At 41.7% G+C, this 25,449-nt stretch overlaps 1 protein-coding gene across 3 annotated transcripts in view; it reads right to left on the bottom strand.

Moving 5' to 3' along the window:
• The window catches only part of ARHGEF10 (Rho guanine nucleotide exchange factor 10), a 174,823-nt gene that overhangs the window by 136,898 nt on the left and 12,476 nt on the right, over positions 1 to 25,449 (bottom strand). For all 3 annotated transcript variants that reach the window (XM_063442906.1, XM_063442909.1, XM_063442907.1), the window contains exons 2-5: positions 15,567 to 15,665; positions 8,942 to 9,109; positions 6,828 to 7,130; positions 4,121 to 4,184 (exon numbers count right to left, since the gene is read on the bottom strand). In XM_063442906.1, the coding sequence (XP_063298976.1) occupies positions 4,121 to 4,184; positions 6,828 to 7,130; positions 8,942 to 9,109; positions 15,567 to 15,621 (590 nt within the window). In that variant the 5' untranslated portion in view covers positions 15,622 to 15,665. The remainder of the gene's footprint in view (positions 1 to 4,120; positions 4,185 to 6,827; positions 7,131 to 8,941; positions 9,110 to 15,566; positions 15,666 to 25,449) is intronic.

Genomic DNA, 25,449 nt, shown 5'->3' with positions numbered 1-25,449 from the left:
AGGTCTGCCCTACACCCGCCCCATTCTAGGTCTGCCCTACACCCGCCCCATTCTAGGTCTGCCCTACACCCGCCCCATTCTAGGTCTGCCCTACACCCGCCCCATTCTAGGTCTGCCCTCTACCCCCCTCATTCTAGGTCTGCCCTCTACCCCCCTCATTCTAGGTCTGCCCTCTACCCCCCTCATTCTAGGTCTGCCCTCTACCCCCCTCATTCTAGGTCTGCCCTCTACCCCCCTCATTCTAGGTCTGCCCTCTACCCCCCTCATTCTAGGTCTGCCCTCTACCCCCCTCATTCTAGGTCTGCCCTCTACCCCCCTCATTCTAGGTCTGCCCTCTACCCCCCTCATTCTAGGTCTGCCCTCTACCCCCCTCATTCTAGGTCTGCCCTCTACCCCCCTCATTCTAGGTCTGCCCTCTACCCCCCTCATTCTAGGTCTGCCCTCTACCCCCCTCATTCTAGGTCTGCCCTCTACCCCCCTCATTCTAGGTCTGCCCTCTACCCCCCTCATTCTAGGTCTGCCCTCTACCCCCCTCATTCTAGGTCTGCCCTCTACCCCCCTCATTCTAGGTCTGCCCTCTACCCCCCTCATTCTAGGTCTGCCCTCTACCCCCCTCATTCTAGGTCTGCCCTCTACCCCCCTCATTCTAGGTCTGCCCTCTACCCCCCTCATTCTAGGTCTGCCCTCTACCCCCCTCATTCTAGGTCTGCCCTCTACCCCCCTCATTCTAGGTCTGCCCTCTACCCCCCTCATTCTAGGTCTGCCCTCTACCCCCCTCATTCTAGGTCTGTCCTCTACCCCCCTATTCCCCGTCTCTCCTCTACCCCCCTATTCCCCGTCTCTCCTCTACCCCCCTATTCCCCGTCTCTCCTCTACCCCCCTATTCCCCGTCTCTCCTCTACCCCCCTATTCCCCGTCTCTCCTCTACCCCCCTATTCCCCGTCTCTCCTCTACCCCCCTATTCCCCGTCTCTCCTCTACCCCCCTATTCCCCGTCTCTCCTCTACCCCCCTATTCCCCGTCTCTCCTCTACCCCCCTATTCCCCGTCTCTCCTCTACCCCCCTATTCCCCGTCTCTCCTCTACCCCCCTATTCCCCGTCTCTCCTCTACCCCCCTATTCCCCGTCTCTCCTCTACCCCCCTATTCCCCGTCTCTCCTCTACCCCCCTATTCCCCGTCTCTCCTCTACCCCCCTATTCCCCGTCTCTCCTCTACCCCCCTATTCCCCGTCTCTCCTCTACCCCCCTATTCCCCGTCTGTCCTCCACCCCCCTATTCCCCGTCTGTCCTCCACCCCCCTATTCCCCGTCTGTCCTCCACCCCCCTATTCCCCGTCTGTCCTCCACCCCCCTATTCCCCGTCTGTCCTCCACCCCCCTATTCCCCGTCTGTCCTCCACCCCCCTATTCCCCGTCTGTCCTCCACCCCCCTATTCCCCGTCTGTCCTCCACCCCCCTATTCCCCGTCTGTCCTCCACCCCCCTATTCCCCGTCTGTCCTCCACCCCCCTATTCCCCGTCTGTCCTCCACCCCCCTATTCCCCGTCTGTCCTCCACCCCCCTATTCCCCGTCTGTCCTCCACCACCCTATTCCCCGTCTGTCCTCCACCCCCCTATTCCCCGTCTGTCCTCCACCCCCCTATTCCCCGTCTGTCCTCCACCCCCCTATTCCCCGTCTGTCCTCCACCCCCCTATTCCCCGTCTGTCCTCCACCCCCCTCATTCTCTGTCAGCTCTCCATCCCTCTCTCTCTCGGTCAGCTCTCCACCCCCTCATTCTCTGTCTGCTCTCCACCCCCCTCATTATCTGTCTGTCCTCCCACTTATTAGTCCAACTGCCTTTTTCGGTCTGTACTGTCCCCATTGTTTGCCAGTTCAATCCCATTTTCAGTCTGTCCCTCCCAACCCTCTCTCATTTAGGCTGATAATCCCTTATTTTCAGACTGTCCTCTCCCCATTCTGTCTGTCCATCCTCTGTCCTCCTCCAACCCTCATTCTGTTTGTCCACCCCCACTTTTCCAGTCTGCCTTCCCCATATTCTCTGATTGTACCCCCAACCTTCTGATTCTCTCTGTATGGCCTGTCCTTCCAAGGGGGTGTGTTCACCCTTCTATTTTTACATTGTCTACATTTCCTTCTCTCGGTCACCCACTATTCTCTTATATGCACACCCCCCACCTTCATTCCATGACTGTAGCGTGGTTGAGCGATAATGAGACAAAGGGTATTTATGATCCTCTGCTCGGTATGCCATTCCAGCATGCAGCATTGAATATGACTCACTTACTGAAGGGACGGGAACTTAATCATATTGGCTGAATGCACCGAGCTACTCTGACAGATAGGACAGGTGAGTATAAATACCCTCTGCCATGGTCCCACATTTGAAGCAGTGCAGAGCAAGTAGAGGCATGCTGTGTGAACTCTCTCCTGGCTGTCACTTGGGTGTAATACCTTCCTCATCCCCCCTCAGTGTGCTACTGTCTCCACACAGACAAGAATGTCCAAGCTGGAAAGGGAAGGCTTGCTGTTCTGCAGTTTTAAGATCTGTAGCTATTGTAAGTCAAGATTTCACATACCACCATAGAAAAAAATGGAAAAATAATTATACCATGTACCAGTATGTTTTCTTTCAGGGTTTATCAAAACGTTTAACAATAGTCTTCCATTAATGTACATACTTTATCATAATACCGGTACTTTGTATGCATTAGTGAATTTCAGTCTAGAGTGACTTTTTAAGTTTACAAATGTCTACGATTTCATCCGAAAATTTGTTTTTTTTCTTATTTGTTTATTAAATGTAAACAAAAACCCTACAAACAAAATATAGACGAAACGAAATGGCAAGTGCCGAATGCATTACCTTTTCGTTTCATTTGTTTAATAGACTCTGTGCTGCAGGAGAATTAACCCCCGTAACACAGAGAAATAACAGTGCGCATGCGTGAAAAAAACAAACAAGGAGAGAGGTGGCAGCGCTACCAGCTCCCTCCTTGTAATAACTATTAATTCCAATCCCCACTAGCCCACATTAAAACCTATGGGGGTCATTATGACCCCCATATTAATAAAAGGGAGGTTAATTCTTGCCGAATGCCCCTAATCGCGGTATGCTGCAAATAGGGGCATGTCGCCCAAACAAATCTAAAACCCATGGCTGGGCAGCTATAGGGGGGACAATAGGTCCCCCCATTTATATTTATAGCCACCTCCCGCAAGTCACGAGTGGGAGAGTAGGGGGGCACTATGTCCCCCCCATTTTTGGTATTTGTGTTCCCGACATGTTTAGGCGACATGAGTAGAGGCATGCGGAATTAACCTCCCTTTTATCAATATGGGGGTCATAGTGAGCCCCATACTGATTTATATTTAGTGTTAAATGACAGCGAGCAGCCACTGGCTGCTCACTGTCATTTAAAAATGGATATAAATGTATATTGTATAGAAGTGTTAGGGCTACGGTAAGAGTATGTGTAAAAAAAGCTATTTAGATCTAAATTACTACTTTATCATATTGCAATATTGTCATTGTTTTTACTATAACTTTTGGTTACACATACTCTTACCGTTGCTCTCTATCACTTTTATATAAGATACTAATTTTTATATTCAGTTATAAATGTCAGCGAGCAGCCACTGGCGACATGCCCCTACTTGAGGCATACTGCGAGTAGGGGCAAGCGGGAGGAATTAACCGCCCTTTTATTAATATGGAGGTCATAGTGACTCCCATAGGTTTTAATGCGGGGGGTGGGGGGTAGTAATAGTTATTTATTACAAGGAGGGAGCTGGTAGCGCTGCCGGCTCCCTCCTTGCTTTTTTTTTTTTTTTTAAATTTAATTTTGGGGGGCATGCTCAGTTCATTTTTCACCCTAATTGACAAAAACACATTTTTCTTAGCTAGTTTCGTTCGGAAACGAAAGGATTGCGGATTAAATTCGGTATTGACGAATGAATATTGTATTTAGTACGAAATCAGTCGTACAAAACAAAAATTTCACTGGTACACATGTCTAAATGGTCTTCAACATAAGCATCAAGACAGGAATACCATTAAATATCTTAATGAAGCATAAAGTCCTTTATAAAAGGTGCAAAGGTTAATAAGGTGCAAAATTACAGACCTACAACAGTGGCCATCAGAATTGACAAGATGAAACTGTGGATTTGGTACTACAGCCTGAACACCTGCAAACAAAAAAAGAGATTGATCAGTATAATAGATTGTGCTTTAGATATATTATGGTCAAATAAATCCTCAAAGCAAGAACATAAATGTACACAACACACCCTACTGTAGTACCCATAAAATGCAGCAAGTTTTCCCATCATTCTCTTGTGTGTTAAATTTTAAACAGCCCAACGGGTACGCATAGGGTTGTACTGTGTGGAAATATGGTGTTAAAAGACCATATTGTTTATTAAATGTTTATCTGCAATGTGAGAGTATACATATTGATGTATGACATGCTACAAATTCTTTGAGTCTAACTAGAAGAAAGTTACTATCGAAATTGCTGTAATTACTGTAAAAGAATATACTATAAAGTTTGTATGAATTCCAGTTGCATAGTTTGATACCATCAGATTAAACATTGTCATAGTTGTAGTGTTTCCATGGTTTTACCCTTTGCATAGTGCTCTGCGGCATATCCACTCCTTCTCATGGTTCTACAGTTTGAGTTGCTCTCTAGAGTCAAACAAGTCCTTTTCATAGATTTATTCATTCATTCATTTAAAGCCCAAGGAGCACTTCCCTTGCTTGTATGGTTTGCATACTCTGCTACAGACCAAGTAAGATTTCCCATAGTTAACCTGTTAATTTAGCTTGGTACTGTCTTACAAAAACCTTATTTGGATATACTGTACGCCAGCAAGTACTTGGCTATTTTGTTCTCCAAATGCTACTGCAGTCCAACAAGTAATTCCTAATATTATAGATTGTTTAATACTATATTACTGTTATTTCAGAATGTATAGGTCTTTTCTGATATCTAAATGCATTTCTATCAGTCTGCTTTAGTTTACGGATCCTTCCAAGAAGGTATGATAGAGAATTAAGGAATGTCCTTCTTAGCTTAATTTTTAAATGGAAATTGTCACTTCTCTCAAATTTACATTATTGAACATTACACCGAAATCACCCTTTTCAGGAGATGCTCAGTTTTCTTCTAAAATATTATTAAAGGGACACGCCAGTGCCAGGAAAACAATCAGTTTTCCTGGCACTGCACATCCCCTCTCCCTCCCACCCTCCATCCCAAGTTGCTGAAGGGGTTAAAAACCCTTCAGTGACTTACCGTTATCCAGTGCTGATGTCCCTCAGCGCTGTTTCAGGGTCCGCCCACGCTCCACCCCCACAGGGGGAGACCTATTGCGCATGCACGGCCGGCGGCGGGGGAGCCGCGCACACGCATTAGACCTCCCCATAGGAAGGCATTGAAAAATGCTTTCAATGTTTTCCTATGGGGATTTCAGCGACGCTGGAGGTCCTCACAGAGCGTGAGGAGGTCCAGCGATGCTATAGCACAGAAAATCTGTGCTATATACCAGGAAGTGCCCTCTAGTGCCCTCCAAGCAGCTCCTGGTATTGCTTGGCGCACCCCTGTCTGATGTCAAAGGTGCTGCGCTAAATTCCAATCAAAGGCTTGTCATAGAGAAGCCTTTGATTGGACCATTTTGTCTCAGGGTGCATGCGTACGCTTTGAGCCAGCAAAGAGAGGGTGAAAGAACAGAGAAAAAGGAGGAGGAGGGAGGGTGAGGAATTAAAGCATATTACGGATGGTATTGGGAGGAGGGAGAGCGGCGAGACTGCAAGGGAGAAGCAATTACGTCTGTCACAAGCATGAAGTGCATGCGGATAGAAGATGTATTTTATGCACAGAATTGCATAACAAATAGCAGAACAAAGGTCTGGGTTACCTAAGTCACTTGTGCTGGGGGTGCAACTAGCCCCTGAAACACAAGTGCAAATAACTCTGGATGTGCACTGTTTAAAGCAAAAAACCCTGCACATTCAAACTCCTAACACCATGACCACTTCAAAAAGATAGACAAGATGGAGCATTACTTAGATGGGTAATGCACTTCCAGAAAAAGAAAAAAAAAAACTTGGAAGTTGGGAGTAGGCCAGGGGAGGCACAGAGAGGAGATGTAGTGATGTAGAAAGCTGGGCTAGAGTGTAACATATGGCCTTGCATTGAATATTCTTGGATAAGCCGTTCAAATAATCTAATTTTCTCTTTTTTTTTTTTTTTTTTATTATTTAATATTTTGAAGAATGTGTTTATATTTGTGATATCGATATATGTCAAACAATAAAAATAATTGTAAAAGTTTATTCAGACATATTAAATCATTTGAAAAAATGTATCCAAAAATATTAAAGATCATAGTAAGGGAACTGTTACAAAAAACAAAAAACACCAAGTGTTGGAGCTAAAACAATATGCGAATAGAACTATTTGACTAGAAAATGGTGGGAATCAATAGTCAATGCAATGGTTTGATGGCTTTCTGAAATATTTTTTTGTTAACCCCTTACATATCTGGGGGAGGTTATTTGCAATCATGTAATTAAGTAAATGTATGTAAATATGCTATATGTACATTTTTGGATACCCAGGCTTGACAATGATCCCTCAGATGGTCTGCATCTTGGTGGATTACATATTCCTAATTAATAGAACATTGGTGTTGTGACTCCATTAGTTACTTGCTTGTTTTGAAAAAATGAATAGAGAAAATGGTCCAGACTTTGGCAGTCCATATATTGAAAGGAAGCAAACAAGTAAACCATGTCTGCAAATAATAAACCATCAGTTACTGTACCGTGTTCATCAACAGATATGTTGCGAATTATAACTGGAGTGGAATAAGCTGGAACTAGCAGTGGCAAATTTGAGGGAACAGCATATCCGCAAGGTACAGGAACAGAATAGCCACTGGGAACGCGAGGGATTGTGTTTTCTTCAGTAGAAACATTCTCTTGAGATGGAGCAGAATCCACTTCTTCAAATGGTGTTATATCAATTACAGAATATGGGTTAACCTTCTTTAGTTTTGTTCCAATATCATTCTCTGCCAATAGTTCATTGTTAAACGAAGAACTGGCATTAATGGAATTAACTTGGTCTGAAATACAAAAAAAAAAAAAAACATTTGTATTTCGAAGTCAATTTCTAAAATAATCAGTTTTTGTTTCATTGGGATCAAAGTAAATTATTAAATGTGTGTTTTCTAAAGCTTACTCGATAGCAAGGAGAATAAACAAAAAAAGAAAAAACTCGATAGCAAGACTTACCCACACAAAAACCTAATTCTCTTATTTTTATTATCATTATTTAGATTTCATTCAGTTGTAAAGGTTATACAGTAAGGTGTAAAAAGTCCAAAAATAGACACAGGGAGTAAGATTGCCCAACCAATAAAAGCCTATTACTAGTTACTCTCAAAATGGATACAAACAGTTAATACTGTGTTAAAAATTAGCAGCTACGTTGTGGATCAAATTAGCCAACTACTATAATGTCCAGGACAGTTATGGTTCAAATAATTATGGGAATACCAGTGGTTCCCCAACCTTTTAGGTTCAAGGCTCTCCTAATGTAACAAATCACCCAGAATGGTACGTTCGTCTGAAGCTTCCCGAAATTCTGCAAGGTTCGCGTAATTATAGCGCTCTGTTTGCATATACAAACATCAGTTGAGACTTGATGAAGGGTACAAAGAAATGTTTATTATGGCAAAGTGGCCAGCTTATATACATAGACTCCCAGCATGGGTTCTCCAGCAAAAACAAAGGTAAGCCTGCCAAAGCTTCTCTGTGTCTGGGAGATAGGCAAGTTTGCTTTTACTTAAAGGAACATTATAGGGTCGGGAACACAAACACGTATTCCTGATGCTATGGTGCTAAACCCACCATTTAGGTGGCTTGACCCCCCTTAAAAGGAATTAAAACTCATCATATTTCCAGCGCCGCACTGGTCCGCCGGCACTGGCCCCGGCCCCTTGGTGACATCAGAATTGCTGAGTTTTAGCCAATTCAATGTTTTCCCATGAAAAGGCAGTTTTTGCATTAAAATGCTTGCATATAATGATTATACTCACCAGAACAACTACATCAAGCTGCAGTTGTTCTGCTGACTATAATGTCGCTTTAAACTAATTATCTCTCAGGCACAACACATAACACATACAATATTGATAGGAACCCCTACAAGTATTATATCCCCGGATAGCTCGGATCTGAGCACCCAAGTTGTCCAAATAGAGTTCCACACACTCAACGACCGAATACCGTTTCCTGCGTTCGGGAGACAAAATGGACGCCATTTTCCAGAGCACATGTGCTCGTTCACCCAGAGAGAGCACTTAAGTTTGTGGTTTTTTTGAAGTTAACGTTGTATATCTGTAAAGCACTGTGACATATACTGGAGCTATAGTATAACGTATAGTGTTGGTGTTTGACTAAAGGGGTGGTTGTATATAATTTTAGTGTTTTAATACAGAGGTGTGCTTGTATTTAATGCTTGCGTTTGATTGCAGGGGAGTCTGAATGTATTGTTCACTTTTAAATGCTGATGTACATTTGTGTGTAGTATTTGAGTGAAGGGGTGTGTTTGTATGTAGTGTTGGTGTTTGAATACAGGGGTGTATTTGTGTGTAGTGTTGGCATTTGATAGTAGGAGTGTGTTTGTATGTAGTTTTGATGTATCAATGCTGGTATACATGCATATTTACAAACATATACCTACACAGATGCATACACACAGATACAAACATATACCTTCACAGACACATACAGTGGCACACACAGAGACACACACACACACAAGCACATACCTACATAGGCACATACACACACTGGCCTACATACAAAAAGAAAGAACATGAATTCATGTATTATACATTTTTAAGAAAATCATGCAAGATGTATGGCTTACCCGGAGGGTGTGGAAATGCTGAGCCCAGGTCATTATGATCATTGCCCGTCACTTGCAGGAGTTGTCTATCAGCTTCAGGGGCCTCATCCCCGCTATCAAAGTCAAATTTTTCTCCTTCTTCTTCTTCATCATCTCCATCAGCATTGAGCAGAAACTCGTTTTCAAATACTATTGATTAATAAGAGATATCCAATCAAAATGATGAAGTGTCCAATATCCTCCATTAAATTAAGCAGTATGAGGTTTTTCTTTTTGGTGGTGACAAATTAATCAGAAATATTAGTTAAGCAACAATGGCAGTGTTGACCTGTGATAACCTGGGGGATCCTTGTGGGGAGTTATAATATTTTACGTGTCTCCAGGGACTAAGCTAATGGAGTGTCTCTGTTCCTGGAAGTCTGTTGAGATCCACATAAAATACACTGGCAGCTAATCTATCTAAAAAATGGGAAAATTAACAACAAAAATAGTGCAGAAAATTTCTCCCTCAAGTAGCCATTTACGTTTTGACTCGAGAAAATGCAGTATGTCACTGCGTATTTAATTTACCAAGTACTCTGACCCAAACTGGAGTGAAGTAGTAAAGTAAACATTTTCATGCAAGCTAGATGTATATAGTGCTACTTTTCTATATTGTGGCAGCCCACGTCAATTAAAAATATAGTAAGTTAATGCTTTGAACTCTGCCAAATTGTACCTCAATGTGTGTTTTGTTGGTTAAATAGGCAGAATTTAAACAATTTATAACCAATGTCATGTTTGATTCAATTGCCCATTTAAGTAGTATGTGGAAATTATATATATATATATACACACACACCAGGGCCGGCCTTTGGGGTGTGCGAGCTGTGCGGCCGCACAGGGCGCCATGGCAACAGGGGCGCCGGGCAGCCAACACAGCTCTCACATGCTTGGACACTAGGGCTTGTTAATCCTCCCCTTGCAGTCTCTGCGGCATTTTGGAGGTTAACATAGAGGAGAGCCGTGGGGGAGTAACCAGGCAGCACACAGATCACAGGCATTCCTGGCTTCCGTGAACTCCCAGCTCCTGATAAGAAACATGCAGTTTAAAAGGAGCTGTGAGTGGCTGCAGAGCTAAGGAGGAGGAGTCAGTAAGGGAGCAGACACTCACTCTCCAATCTGACAGCCCCTCTGCTTACTCATCCACTAAGCATGCTCCTCCAGACACCACCCCCCCTCCTGTCCTTAGCTGCCAGTCTGGCATTTTACAGCGCTGACCACTTTTATGGCCTCTGTGCTGCCTGTAGATTCCCCTCGGAGGAGTGCCATTACCTCACAGCCTTCCATCCCCATCCCCTGCTGCTGTGTGACACCCTGCAGATCAGCTAATCCTGTCTGGGAGCATGGCTGAGGATGGGGCTATTGGCTGCTGCAGGTCAGTACTCTATGACCTGATATATCTATTAACTGTCTGTTAGTGCCCCATTTCTGTCAGTGCTGCCAGGCACCAACTATTACACTCCTGTATTATCTGCCAAACTAATGTCTCTGTAAACCACACAGTGGATATATGCATTTGTAAACTGTTGTATGCCAGTGTCTGTGTGTGTCATAAGGTACAACTCTGTGTCTGTGTGACAGTGTTTATGCCAGGGTCTGTGCCAGTGTGTGTTTGTGTTTCAGTTAGTGCTTGTGACAGTGAATGCCTGTGGCAGTGAGTTCTTGTGTCAATGTGTGTTAGTGAATGATTGTGACAGTGTGTGTCAGTGAGTGCTTGTGGCAGTGAGTGTGTGTGTTTGTGAGTGCTTGCTCAGTGTGTGTGTGTGTCTGAGTTATTGTGTCAATGTGTGTTAGTGAATGATTGTGACAGTGTGTAGCAGTGAGTGCTTGTGGCAGTGAGTGTGTGTGTTGGTGAATGCTTGCTCAGTGTATGTCTGTCAATGAGTTTCTGTGTGTTTGTGTCAGTGAGTGCACGTCAGTGTTTGTGTCATTGATTGTATGCATCATGAGTGCATCTGACAGTGGTTCTATGTGTACTTGTGATTGTGTGTGTCAGAAAGAGTGAGTATGTGTTGTTGTGCATCGTTTTTTTAAATAGACAATTTGCTATATATAGGTTTTTTTCTTACCGTTTAAACAAAAAATTCAAGTAGTTTTACTTAAAGTAACACTATTGTCACCGAGACCATTGAGATGAAGTGGTTTGAGTGCATGGGCCTGTGTTTTTGAGATACTGCAATATTTAAATTGCTGTGTTAAGTCCAGCAATAAGTCAGTATAAGAGCCACTCGAGGTGCTTCCACTGCACTGACTAAGTAAAACTTGGTCACGTGATGCAGGAGCCCCATAAAAAAGCATTGATTCAATCATTTCCTATGGGAACATTTTACTGCCTGTGCAACACTTGCTTGTCTTCTATGAGAAGCATTGGATTGGACATTGGCGTGGTAGGCAACGTCTCCTCCATGACATTGTGGGATGCGCGGGGAAAAGATGAGTAAATCTTTATTATTTTCTCATTTTAATTGCACATGGGAGACACCTATATAGAGCTATATTTATATTGCACTTATGTAAAATTTGTATTTTGATACAGCTTTTTAATATTTTTTTTTGTGGGGGATTAATAAGGAGGTTTTAAATGGTTAGAAGTATAAATGGGAGGATGTGGACCAAGAGGGCCAGTGGCCAGAGTAGGGCGCCGTGAAGATTTTTCGCACAGGGCGCCTACAGGCCTAAGGCCGGCCCTGACACACACACATATACATATATATATACATATATATATATATATATATATATATATATATATATATATATATATATACACACACACACACACACACACACGTCAATAATAGTTTTTTAAAAAAAACAGTTCACAATTGGAAAACATTAAGTTATGAAGGATGTACATCTAAAATATCTGATAACTTTTAGAAGTTAGAACTCGAGTGGCTGGAGTGGAGGGCATCTGTGTGTCCCTTACACATGTATGACCTGCAAGAGGCAATTTATGGAGCAGAAAGTCTGAGCATGTACTGGTTTCTTTCACCTCTCTTAGTGCGCCATCACAGTCTAAAGTGCATTGACGTGAGTTGCGGGATTCTTTATTACAGTAAGGTGAAGTGGGAGAGAGCAATGAGACAGGCCTCAACAGAGAATAAACCCTTAGACATCATGCTCCATGCAATGGATGGTGAAATAATCTGTTCCTCATCCCAACATAGGAAACGCAGACAACGTGGAAGGGGCACAAAATAATAGGATTTGTAGTTAACAGTGAAAATAATGTTTAACCGTTAAAATAAGGAAAAACCTTTGGAGCATATAATCTCATAATATATAATATGTATATGGGAACAGTGGGAACTAAAACGGCACTTGGCCCCCAAATACTCTACTGAGGAAGCATATGCAAAGATATATATCTAACACGTACATTATAAAGAAACTGTGACAGAATCACACTGTATGAGCGTGCTTTAACAAGTTATTAAATGAAAGGGTAAAAAAAAAAACAATTGAGTGTTGCAGCACAATTTAAAAAAGAAAATCGGCATTAAATGACACTCAAGACATATATCTGAATCTAGCCACTATTGTAGCAAACAAATGACCTGTATTTGCCAGTAATGAGTTCTGTATCCTGCCATTTTAAATAATCTTTCCTTTTCATGAACGCCCCAGAATGTGTCAAGCACAACAGACAAGGGATCTTTGATGAAAACAATTACTTTACTGTCCACAGCCCTTTCCACAACGCAGCCCCCTCAAATCGCCCTGCTCCAGCTATTTCCCTTGTGTAACAGCACAACTCATCATTTCTGAGCAAAGTCGTAATGGCAAAGGGTATGTCCTAGGGAAGAATGCACTTCGGTAATTCAACAAACGGATATTTTGTGTAATCAGATTATTATTTTCTTTGCGTAGAGGGTTGCTCCACTAAACTAATTTTTTAGTGAATTAATTTCTCTGAAGAGCAGAAAGAAGCTTTTGAAACTAGGATGAGCAACAGGCAGCTTCCAAGCTGTTTTCATATTACAAAACCCACGATCCTCATCAGCTGCTAGGTTGAAAGATATGAGCACGAGAAACAAAAACTACAGGAATATCTTATCCATGGTGGGAAAATATTGAGATAAGATGTAAAAGGAAGTGAACGAACCCAACTAGAAACTTCCAGAAATCACTATACCACTATGCCACATTTCACTACTGCTCTTTGCCTCCAAACATCTAGAGAGGGTTCTGATTTACACACAGCATTCTGCTGACACAAATTAAACCAGTGTGGCCAACAGACTTTGGAGTTCCATTTCAGACCAAGCTGCAATTTGCCCAAATTGTGGCTATCAGGGGATCAGCAAAATTTACATACTCCAAGCCGAAATGTACCCAATTCATGGACCACTCAAAAAGTTTTTGGCTCAGTCTATAGGTCCACCTAGAATGCCTCACTACAAAAAAAAAAAAAAAAAAAAAAGAATGAGACTGATGGGAAATAAAAAATGATTGATAGCTAGTAAAAAACAATACAAATCTGTATTACTAAAAAAAAATAGTCACCTGGTGGCCATTTAGGTGATGACCGGGGGCAAAGTAATTTTACTTCCCTTTACTCCCTCACCACACTAGTCTCGATCTCAGCCAATGCAATGCTCTCCAACAGGAATGGATTGGAAGGCCAGTGTGTATGCACAGCAAAACACCAAACTGTGCAAATAAGGTGGTGCCTCCGAAATCATCTGATTTAAATAGTAGAATTTTACTCCACCATTTCGTATAAGACAACCACTGGAGGCTAGTTAATCTTAATGAAAACATCGCTGGTACTGCAGAATGGCAATGTTTTCCGCTTCAGGGTTAAAATAAGAGGGCGAGGAGCATAGTATCTATGTACCTATGGATATCGGTGCTGGACTCCGGTAGGTAAGTCATTGAAGGGGTTTTAACCCCTTCAGCAACTTGGTATAGAGGGTGAGAGGGAGAGGGGCACTGCAGGGTCCTGCAGTGCCAGGAAAACTAAAATGTTTTCCTGGCACTGGAGAATCCCTTTAACTACTCTGCACATGCTCTTACTGGAAATTTAAGAGGGATGTAGGGGAACAAAACTGGTGTGGGCTGGCTGACAATGAAATTCGTTAAGATAAAGCTGACTTTGCACACTATGCAAATGCTCTTGCTTCTTCAGTCTCTCTGACACTGTGGCATGTTCCCTTTCTTCTACACTCACTACATACACCTCTTCTCTGTCACATAATGTATAACAGGAGCTAGTTGGAAGGTTAAGAGAGGAGTGAACCAGCAAGTGCTAGGGGACAGTCTTTAGAGAGCACATCATTAGACACATTAATGCCAAGCTAAGGGTGCTTACACACACACACACACAAACATAATATTATATCACACATATAATTTGCTGCACACTAATAAGCCATTTTTACACACTATTCCGTTCCCAAATCAGAATCGTTGTTTTGAAACTCTGCCAAGCTAAACTGACATTCAGACGAAATTCAAGTGTTTTGTCAGAGCCAAAATTTCTTGTATTGCACGAGTCTTGTGGCCAGTTACTCAGTTGCTGCAAAATCCAAGGCTCACTACTATCTTCAACTTCTTTCGGACTTTGTTGCTGCTGCTTTTGACATGGCGGCCTTGCAACCAACGATTACATCCTTCTGACTTTCAAGGCGGTCTTCATCCCAATCATCTTACAGCATCTCCATTTATGGTGCATTATCGCCTCCATGCATCTCTGTCTATGTTCCCAAGGTTGTGTTATTCACCCTAATTTTTTCCTTAATACATATTCATCTAAGTATTTTCTGTAGCCAACAGTTTTACCATTTAGTTTTCACTGATCGCTTTCCTTTCGGAGCAAGGTTACCAGCTGTCTTTCTGGCATAATTGCTCACTTTCTTAAAACACAATCTATCCAAAACAGACCTTCATGTCCTATTCAAGAAGTATAAAAATATATCATCAACGAGTATTGGATAATAGAAAATTAGTTCATCGCAAAATAGTTTGACACAGAAAAAAATTGAACAATTTTGAATTCAATGTCTGATAATATTTCCTAAGCTCACCTTAACCCCTTAAGGACCAAACTTCTGGAATAAAAGGGAATCATGACATGTCACACACGTCATGTGTCCTTAAGGGGTTAAAGGGACATTATAGTGACCAAAACAACTGTAGCATAATGAAGCAGTTTTGGTGTATAAATCCTGACCTGCAGTCAATGCTCTGCCATTTAGAAGTTTAATCACTTTTTTTTTGCAGGCCATGTCACACCTCCCTGCATGTGACTTACACATTCTTCCAAACACTTCCTGTAAAGAGTCATGCAATGTTTACACTTCCTTTATTGCACATTCTGTGTAATTTAGGAATACATATCTCCTGCTCTGTTAATAGCTTGCAGTTAATAGTTTTCATGCATGCTGTGTCAGTCACAACCAGGGGAGGTGTGGCTAGGGCTGCATTGACAAAAACAAAGGAGATTCAACTGCTAAAATTGCAGTGAATTGAGCAGTGAAACTTCAAAAGCATGACCCATACACAAAAACTTAAAAATAAAGTTGTTTTTAAAGTTGTTTTTATGACTATAGTGCCCCTTTAAGTTATTATAAAAGCTGCATGAAATACTGTGTATTACCTTCAGGTGGAGGAGGAGGAAAGTCATCTGATTCTACATTTCCCAGATTCTCCATCTTTGTCCATGTGTTATTCTAAGGCTTCAGTGCAAAATTAAACTCTGTGAAGTGAAGAAAACATATATATAACATTTATATAATCTCACAAAGCATTAACATCTCAGCAATTTATAATGTTATTAGACTAATCTGATTCTTTCAATAAATTTAAATCAATTCACTTTTTGTAATCTAGGAGTTGTGAGGTCATATACTTTATAATCAGCACCGGTAAAACCCTCTAATTCACTTATAGTACTATACACACTAGTGCATGGGGTAAAGGGTGGGGAGGGGGGACACCAAAATGTTCTAAAAATTGGCCAGTGTAAATATTATGTGTTTTGCAGTAACTGGTAGGTGCACTTTCCCACAATTGGAGAAGTAACTAAGATGGGAAAAAAGGTTCAGTAAAAATAAATAAAAATAATCCCCCTACCCACCCACCATCCCTTATCAATCTTCTGATTTCAAATGAAATGGTTTCGCACACAGTCTGTTTTGTTCGTTTTATGATTCTTCTATACAGCAGGATTTAGGATAAACTGGTGATCGTCCAAAATTTTGACAAATCCCAATTCATTTGATACAGAATGCACAAGTCTAGTGTTGCATACAAAGTTTTTACAATTATTAGAATTCAAATTTGGATTACTAACTTCATAAAACATTCTGCTTTGTGGCTTTATATATTGTGTGTATTCGGGCCACCAGACTTAAAGCATATACTTCTCTAGATATTTTTTTTCTGTCCCTTGAGGAACTGACCTTTAAAGGGACACAACAAGCAGGAGTGATGTCCCTTTTATTTTTTTCCAATTTTTTTGTATTTTGTGCGCAGCTTTGTTTTTGGTAAACGCTATTGTTTTTATCTATTTACTTACTTGCTTCGCATTCAGTCAGTTTTATGCCCAATAAAACATCTCAGGAAATAAAATAAAAAGGTATGGTATTATTTTTTTCTCATGCACTCTGACACTTGTTGCCCAGTAAGCTTTTTGGGCGTATGACAATTAAATGCCATGTTAAAAGCTAATTTTATAACATGACAGGAGGCTTCATATTTTGCATTAAACATTTTTTACTAAACTCCAGCAGCACAAATTTAACAATAAAGTTTAGTGGAAAACAAAAAATATTGCTATAGGGTGTAAAAAGCCCCTCCCTCTTTATCTCTTCCTCTTTATTTGCTGCTCCTGCTGGCACAGATCAGAGTATTTTGTTTCTTCAGATCTTATTACTATACTATTGCTTAACATTGTCTATAACTGATACTGTTTATAGCCTTATTGTATGCGTGTATCCATCCCTTCCACCCCTGTATATTGTTTAATTTTCTTCTCCCACCCTTCCTCTGGTTTTTCCTGTTTATCCTGGACTCGTCAGGTCTGTGCTGCCACAGCTATCCCTTAGACCTGTGCCCTTAACTGACACGTCGTGGCCACCATTGCCGCGATCGTGCAGTTTTATTTGTTTTCTGCCCAGTTATTTAAGGGTCTGGGTGGGTGCTGCGGGTCATGGGTATACGGGACGCAATAATTTTTTCGGGCCGACTAGACCGCGATTTTGCGGTCTCCCTGTCTGAAATTTCAGCGCAAACAGTGGCCATTTTGGATCTTGTGAATTCTCGCAAGATCCTTGGCAGCCATTTTAGGTTGATCAGAGCGTGATACATTAACCCCTATGCATGCCAGTTATGTTATATCAGTACTTGATCACTATCCATATGTCTGTTATATAAGTGTTGATTGCACATAAAGGACCTACTGGCTTGCCCGGTGACCCACACAGTAACACACTATAGCAATACAAACCTCAACATAACTGGATACTAGTTCGCTACCACAAAACTGGAATTGTATGGGGTAAACCCTCATTGTATGGGGAAGAGAGAAGTAGGACCATTGGCAAATGTTTTTTTTATTTGGTGAACCTTTCATCGCTGAACTTAAAAAGCTTGTGAACCTTTTCACCACTCTCAACAAAGCCCAGTCATCATTGAGACAAGTGTTTCACCCTAACCTTGGCAGGGGTGTTTTTGGCAGGGATGTCAAAGATATCTCAAATTGTATCATACTCCTCTGCATGGACAACATATCAGCAGTTCGATACACAAAACACTTGTTTCGAGCCCGATCCCGGGACCTTATGGAGGCAACATAGAACATATACCGATTCTGCTTCCCCTGCAACATCAGTCTACGAGCGGAGTACTTACCAGGAACCAACAATCTCGCAACGGACTAGTTCTCTTGACACTGAAGGGATGTCTCCCGTATGGAGAGGGATCTCGATCCCTTTACTGTACCTATTACCGCCATACTGAATTTCTTATCCCATCTTTTTTCGTCAGGCATGTCGTATCGTTCTATCAACGTGACACGTTCGGCTGTCTCGGCGGTTCATGTTCCCCTACAGGGCACTCCTAATGGCCAGAATCCTCTGAGGGGAATTTGATTAGCTACACTACCTGCTCCCAAATACTCACATATGTGGGACATGGATCTAGTTTTAAGTTTTCTTCGAGACTGGCCAGACAATACGGAACTGTCTCTGCGCCAATTTTCGGCACAACTTACACAAGTTATGCCTTATTTCTTTCCGACAGGTTGCGGACGTGCAAGTGTTCGACGTGGACTGTTTTACTTCACCCTAGAAGGAGAGTCGTTTTCTATTTCCTGTCGGACTAAGACGGACTCCACTTCCGTCTAATATCCCTTTTTTCAGGCTGCCCCTCGCCACTGTGTGGTGGACACGTTACTGCAATATGTGGACCAAAGCGCTCCTCTACAGACATCCCTATCTGGACAACTTATTTCAGTTGCTAAACATCATCCGGTCACGTCCACCACTCTAGCGAGATGATTTTGCTGGTTGCTATCTTTAGCAGACGTAGCGCACACTCGGTTTGGGGCGCAGCCGCGTCGAGGGCTTTGTCATGTTTCTTTTGCTTTTCTTCCACAGCTTTAAAAATGCAAAATATGAAGCCTCCTGTCAGGTTATCAAATTGTAGAATATGCCAACGCAGTGTATCTATAATCTTAATTTTATTAAGCACAGTAGGCAAATATTTTCCCACCCTTCTTTTCCCCCTCCATGTTTATGTGACTCATTGTTCTTTGACTTTAATAAAGATCTGAATACATTCGAGGTGTGTGTATTGGGTTATTTTGTGTTTTAATTATTGTTACACATATTGAGATTTGTGATTATTTTACTTGAAATTACGTTTAAATAAAATTTAAGTTTATATTAATGTATATATGACAAAAAGTTCATTTCCAAGTCCTTTTCATTTCTTTTCAGTTTGATTCACCTTCATGGATCAATATATGGGATCGTCTTCGCACTCTACGAAAACCCACCATTCGGGATTCGGATCTTGTACAGTCTGAACCCTCATTGTTACCGTTGTGGTTTATTCTATTTTAAGGATGCATTTCTTGTTATATCGCATCGTAGGAAGAAATAAAGGGGGAGGGGACTTTTATACCCATGTTTGTTTTTTTTTACTAAACTTTACTGTTAAATCTGTGCTGCTGAAGTTTAGTAAAGAGAGTTTAATGCAAAATATTCACCTCCTGTACTTAATAAAATTAAGATTATAGGTACACTGCATTAGCATAATCTACAATTTTTTAAAGAACCGGGTAATCCAAAAAAACATTTTCCACTATAACTAGTGCAGGACATGTCTCTGTAACTACTACAGACACCTGCACTAGTTATGTTGCCAACAGTTTCCAGCAGTTAAGACGACATTTTTGGCACCGTAACTAGTGCAGGTTTCTGTAGCAAGGAAAATTCAAAATAAACAGAGTGGTGTGGCACTCCTGGAGAACAGGTGTTTGATCCAATGCACCCCCTGGTACTTTGTGGTGGAAGCCCACAACCTCCAAGTAATAATATCCAACCGAGAATCCACAAGTTCAAAATATAGGATACATTTTGCAATTTATTGTAGAAAGATAAAAAAAAAAAAAAAAATTATGTTTCGGCCCAGTGGCCTCAATCATGTATAAGAATCATGTACCATGCAGAATTAAGCCCATTGGGCCGAACCTTTGTATTGTTTTGCGTTTCCTTCTTTAATAAACTGCACAATGCATCCCTGCATGCTGAACCTGTGGATTCTCTATTAGGCCTCTGTGCCCTGGTGCAATTTTCCACTGTTATATCAAACCATTTATGGATGAATTGATATAAGAAGGAGTTCTTTGCAGTAATTGCACCCTTTTGTGAATTCATTGATGAAGTGACATTTTTGCTTCCACTGTATCAGTTTTAATATTGCATTTAATGAATGAGAATGCTGTATTAACCAGACTATGGCACTATCAGACAATCGCTGCTGTCCAGGTTAACCACTATTAGCATTGATAATGCTGAAATGTTAATTCTGCATTGTTAATGCAACTGAAGAGGGGCAGTCTTCGGTCACTGGCAGGGGTCAAGTCCTGGGGAATAAAGTGTGGGAACTCACTCGAGTTCCACCCTCACCCCACCACCAGAAAAAAAAAAAACTTGCATGCATATATAAACACTTACACACACACACACTCAGGTGCACACATACACTCCCAGACACACACACACACCCCCACAGACACATACACACACCCACACACACTCACACCACACACACTCACACCACACACACTCCCAGACACAGACACACTCCCAGACACAGACACATACACACACACACAGACACACTCCCAGACACAGACAGACACATACACACACACTCACAGACACATACACACACATACACTCACAGACACACACTCATACACTCACAGACACACACTCATTGACACAAAAATTATTTGTATATTTTTTTTTAAATTAAAAATGTCCACCCAGCCTCCCTACCTGGAGAGCTGGCGTGGACCTGTCCCTGGGGTCCAGTGGGGCTTCAGTGTGGCCGGCTCTTGTCTCTCTGTGTCAGATGCGGCGAGGGAGCTGTGTCCTCTCTGCTCCCTCTCGCCGCACGGGCTGTCTGCTGATGCCGGGAGCCGGAAATGACGTCATATTCCGGCTCCCAGCATCAGCAAACGGCGCGGCGAGAGGGAGCAGAGAGGACACAGAGAGGACACGGCGCGGCTGACAGCGAGACAAGAGCCGGCCGGGGGGGATCCTTCAGGTGGCCATTAGGCCACCTCTTGGGCCCCCCATGACAGGGGGAACGGGGACATTTGGGGGCGGCATTTTTTTGCCGCCCCCGAGTGCCTGCAGGACCACAAACGGGAACGGCGTTCCTGCACTAAAAAAAAAGTGCAGGAACGCCGTTCCCGCGCGTTCCTGCAGGACTCGAGCCCTGGTCACTGGGAAGGAAACCAGTTTATGTCAAATCATTTTCAAATAGTTTGGCATTAAGTGGATCAGCACCAAGACACTGTAGACCAGGCTTCCCCAAACTCCAGCCCTCCAGATGTTGCTGCACTACAACTCCCATTTTTCTATGAATGAAATAGATAGGCTGAGAATCATGTTCAGCAACATTTGGAAGGCCAGAGCTTGGGGAAGCCTGCAGTGTAGACAGCATATCCACTAAACTGATCTGTAGAGGTTACATTGCTTAGTGTGTCCCTTTAAGTGTCTCCTCGGTTATTTCTCTGCTGGAGTTGTAAACTTTCCCCTACTTATAGTCTCCATATATTTCCCACTATTTAAAATCACCAGGGCTGTATGTCCTCTGACATGAAATACATCTGGAGTAGAAAAATCAATGAATTCAAGGAGACTAAATCGTGGGGGGAGGGTGGCGGGGGAAAAAATCACTAAATCAAGCTATCAAAAAGTTAAAGCTTGATTTAAAAGTTATTTTGCATCACTTAATTGCCATTCTTTTGGTTATATTAAAATAGTAAGCTATTATCTCGTAACCACCTGCGTGCGTTCTAAAACATATTCTACGCATTGTGATATGGAAGTAACCAGCATATGTTGTAAAGGACATGAGTGGATGTATGATCGTCTGTCATGCAGCATCACACACCACGGATTGTCAAATATTAGATCACGGGAAGAAAAGTTTATGCGTTCAGTTTAGCAACGGATAGCTCTATACCAGGTGCCCAAAAGGTAGATGCTCAGATGTTTTAAAAACTACAGCTTCCATGATGCTTTGCCATTCTAAATGCATTCCAAAGCATCTTGGGAGTTGTAGTTCAACAACAACTGGGCACCCTGCTCTATATTGACTGAATACTGGTGGGAAAAAAACAAAACACAAACATAGTATAGAAATAAAAGTGTATTCACAACAAAACTAATAATTGGAATATCACAATCTAATGGTAAAATGTTGGAGTCTATAAACAGATTCTATGCAATTTTTGCATAGAACTAAATCTGTGGGGGGGAGGGGGGAATATGGTGTGCATTTGTTTAAACGGTGAACAGATAAATGTAGCCAAGTGGATGAACATCAAAGAGTATCTAGTTTAAAAGAATTCCATGTTATTTTTAAAGTGTTTCATGCATTTTTTATAATAAAAGTACTTACGGTACTTTTTTGATAGAATGATGATGTGTCTCGTTAGGCTAGATCACTAGACAGCATAAATCAACAATTCTGAACTACCTTTTCATCTTTATTTAAGCCACTAAATAGTCAAAGTTACGGAACTGACATCTCACGCCTTTATACCTAGACGCGAGTGCAATATAATGGAAACGCATTCCTATTTTATTTGTATAATATTAGCACATGTAAAGGCATGTTGTAATTGCTTTTCCACCCAGAGCCTTACATTTTGTGTTTGTTTGTTTTTTCACATCCATTAATTAAAAAAAAAAAAAAGGGGGGGGGGGGGAGGGGGGGTTTCACAAAAAAATTACTGAGAAAACAGATGTCTAAAATTACAAGTACAATAAAACCAAACATAAGAATCTAAAGGAGTAGGACCTGGCAGAGGAAAATGTGGTCTTTAAACAGATGGTGGATGAACATGAGGGATTATCCTCCTCCCACACAAGGCTGAAATTAGAGGATGTTTCTCTTATTAAAAAGAGAAACATTCCATATGCATAAGAATACATGAACATATTTTTGAAAATAAGTAATGTACAGAATCCTTTTTGGTACATTTATTTAAAGGGACACTATAGGCACCAAAACTACTTTAGCTTAATGATGCAGTTCTGGTGTATATACCATGCCCATGCAGTCCCACTGCTCAGTTCTCTGACATTAGGAGTTAAATCACTTTGTTTATACAGGTCTGGGCACACCTTCCTGCATGTGACTTGCACAGCCTTTCTAAACACTTCCTGAAAAAGGACCTAGGTATTCTAAGTTCCTGTATTGCACAGTCTGTTTTATCTAGAATTTCTTATCCCCTGCTCGTTTAACAGCACCTGTAGGAGCCTCTTGTGTGTGATGAAAGTACAATTTGCAAAGCAGGAGATAAAAATGTCTAAAGTAAGTTATCAGAATGAAAAAAGTGTAACACCCGCCCCTCCCCCCCCCCCCCCCCCCCCACCCCAGGTGGCGTGTGGCTAGTAAAAACAGAAACAAAAGTGATTTAACTCCTAAATGGCAGAAAATTAAGTGAGACTGCAGGGGCATAATCTAAAACGGTTAAATTAGCTTAACGTTCGTTTAATGCCTATAGTATCCCTTAGCTAATGGATTCAATATTCCAGAAAAATTGACTGAGGAAATGCTTAATTCTTCAAAGGTGCATGTGACATGGAAGTTAAAGAAACAGTATGGCAACATAAAAGCTTCCTCTCAATTAAGTTGTCATACTGTGTGGAGGTTTTTTTGGTGTCATAGTTCCTTAAAAGAACGGCATCACATTAGCAAATAAAACCTGTATCCCTAATGCTAAAGTGTTCTCCTCTGCCTTTAGATTGAATGCTGTACCTTTTAGAGAAAAAAAAAAACACACCTTTATTTCCAGCACCAAGATCCAGTCCCTGCAGGTGCTGGATCTGCACCCTGCAACATAACATTGACTCTTTTTCCTCTCATCCAGTGCTCCTCCATAAAGAAGCTTTGGGGACAGCGCTGAGCTCATCCAATCAAATACTCTCTATGAGGTGCATTTGAGAAGGTTAGCTATGAGAGTAGAGTCTGAGTCTGCTATAGAAACATTGCTGTAACAACTAAAACTGCAATATTTTACATTGCAGGGTAAAATATAAGGGATACTGCACCCAGACCACTTCATTGACATGAAGTGGTCTAAGAGTCATTAGGATCTATCACCAATACATTGCCCGGGTAGGCAGGCAAATGTGAGTTTTACTTACCTGGACCTGTCAATCATGGGAACCACCCTTCTCTTCCTGCTGCTTATCTTCTGCTCCTGGTGCTTTAGCTGCCAACCAAGAGCCAATGTCACTGCTGTATACGCTCACGCATGTGCAAGAGTACAGCATTGAGGTCTATTAAGGATCCAACGAGAGCAGGACAGCTGGGGAAATGACAAGCTTGGAGCTTTGTCAGGTGTAGGAAACATACTGAGACACAGTAATTCTTATTTTGTCTCCATATACGTACCTTTTAACTGGGTTGAAACTGGGTTGCATAGTAAGCAAAGAGAAGGACAGAAGGATTTCTGTGTATTTAAAAGGTAAAATAGTAGAAATTACTAAATATCAATCTATATTCCTTGGTAAGGAGTGGAAAAATATTGCATTCTAATCACTATATATCTGAATAAATAAAACGTAACTTTTAATACTAATACTGACTAAAAAGGTGAAATGTATCATGTCATTTTAAGAAAAAAGGTTTAGAGAATCACCAACTAACAAACAAAATAAATAGACACACATAGAATATATTTATATAAGGTGTGGGTTTATTGATTAGTACCAGAGTCTATTTGGTCACGATCTAGTTATACCACACATACTCGATCGAAATTAGGTAATTATAGTGTAAAAATGTAATCGAATATAGAGGTAAGTAGCCACTAATAAACTAGGTGGTCACTTGTATAATGATCCAAACATTCAAAGCTCTCTAACACCACGTTCAGGCTATGGCTGGAATCCGTGGGATATATACAAGAGCGATAAAGTTACCAATCTTAGTTTAACAATGTGTCATATTATATCTCATGTGCTGCCTGGCTGGAAAGGTCCATAGTTGTACAGAGCAGGGTTAAATCCCTCCCCTCCCCCAACGGATCCCCGTAAATGTAGTAATTGCAGACTTTAATAGCCTGGTTGCTGATTTAATGTTTACATCGGGTAGTCACAGATTCAGTCAGTTTGGTGTCTTAGTCGGCATGTACATATGTAGGTCTAGAGTTGTGTGAGCCCCTGACCAACGTTTCACCTTTCGGTTCATCAGAGGGGACTCCCTCTGATAAGTCTAAAGGTGAAACGCCAACAGGGGCTCTAGCTCTCTAGTGTTCTTCCCCCCGCCCCCCCCTCCTCCTCCCCAGTCCCATAGTGTTCTCTTCTCCCTCCCCTCCCCAGTCCCATAGTGTTCTTTTCTCCCCTGTTCCATCGTGTTCTTCCCACATCCCCTGTTCCATAGTGTTCTTCCCACATCCCCTGTTCCATAGTGTTCTTCCCACCCCTGCCCTGTTCCATGAAGTTCTTTCCCCTCCCCCTGTTCCAAGTGCAGTATTCTTGACTTTTCATGTTATCATTACTATCTTTCATTGTGATATATCAGCATCATCTGAATTGTCAATACAAGGATGTCTGTTAAACTATGCACTATAAAAATAAAAAAAATATTTAAAAAATAAAATTTTACAAATTCAGCAAATTTGACCCGTTTTCAGCCGAAATAGGATAGGTACATTTTTGGATGAAACCCCCCCCCCCCCCACCCCCCTCCCCAACCCCACCCAATATGCACTGAACTACATA

This window comes from Pelobates fuscus, chromosome 2, assembly GCF_036172605.1.
Source record: "Pelobates fuscus isolate aPelFus1 chromosome 2, aPelFus1.pri, whole genome shotgun sequence".
Classification (NCBI taxonomy): domain Eukaryota; kingdom Metazoa; phylum Chordata; class Amphibia; order Anura; family Pelobatidae; genus Pelobates; species Pelobates fuscus.
The sequence above is the reverse complement of the archived record's forward strand: the minus strand, read 5'-3'. Positions and strand labels throughout refer to the sequence as shown.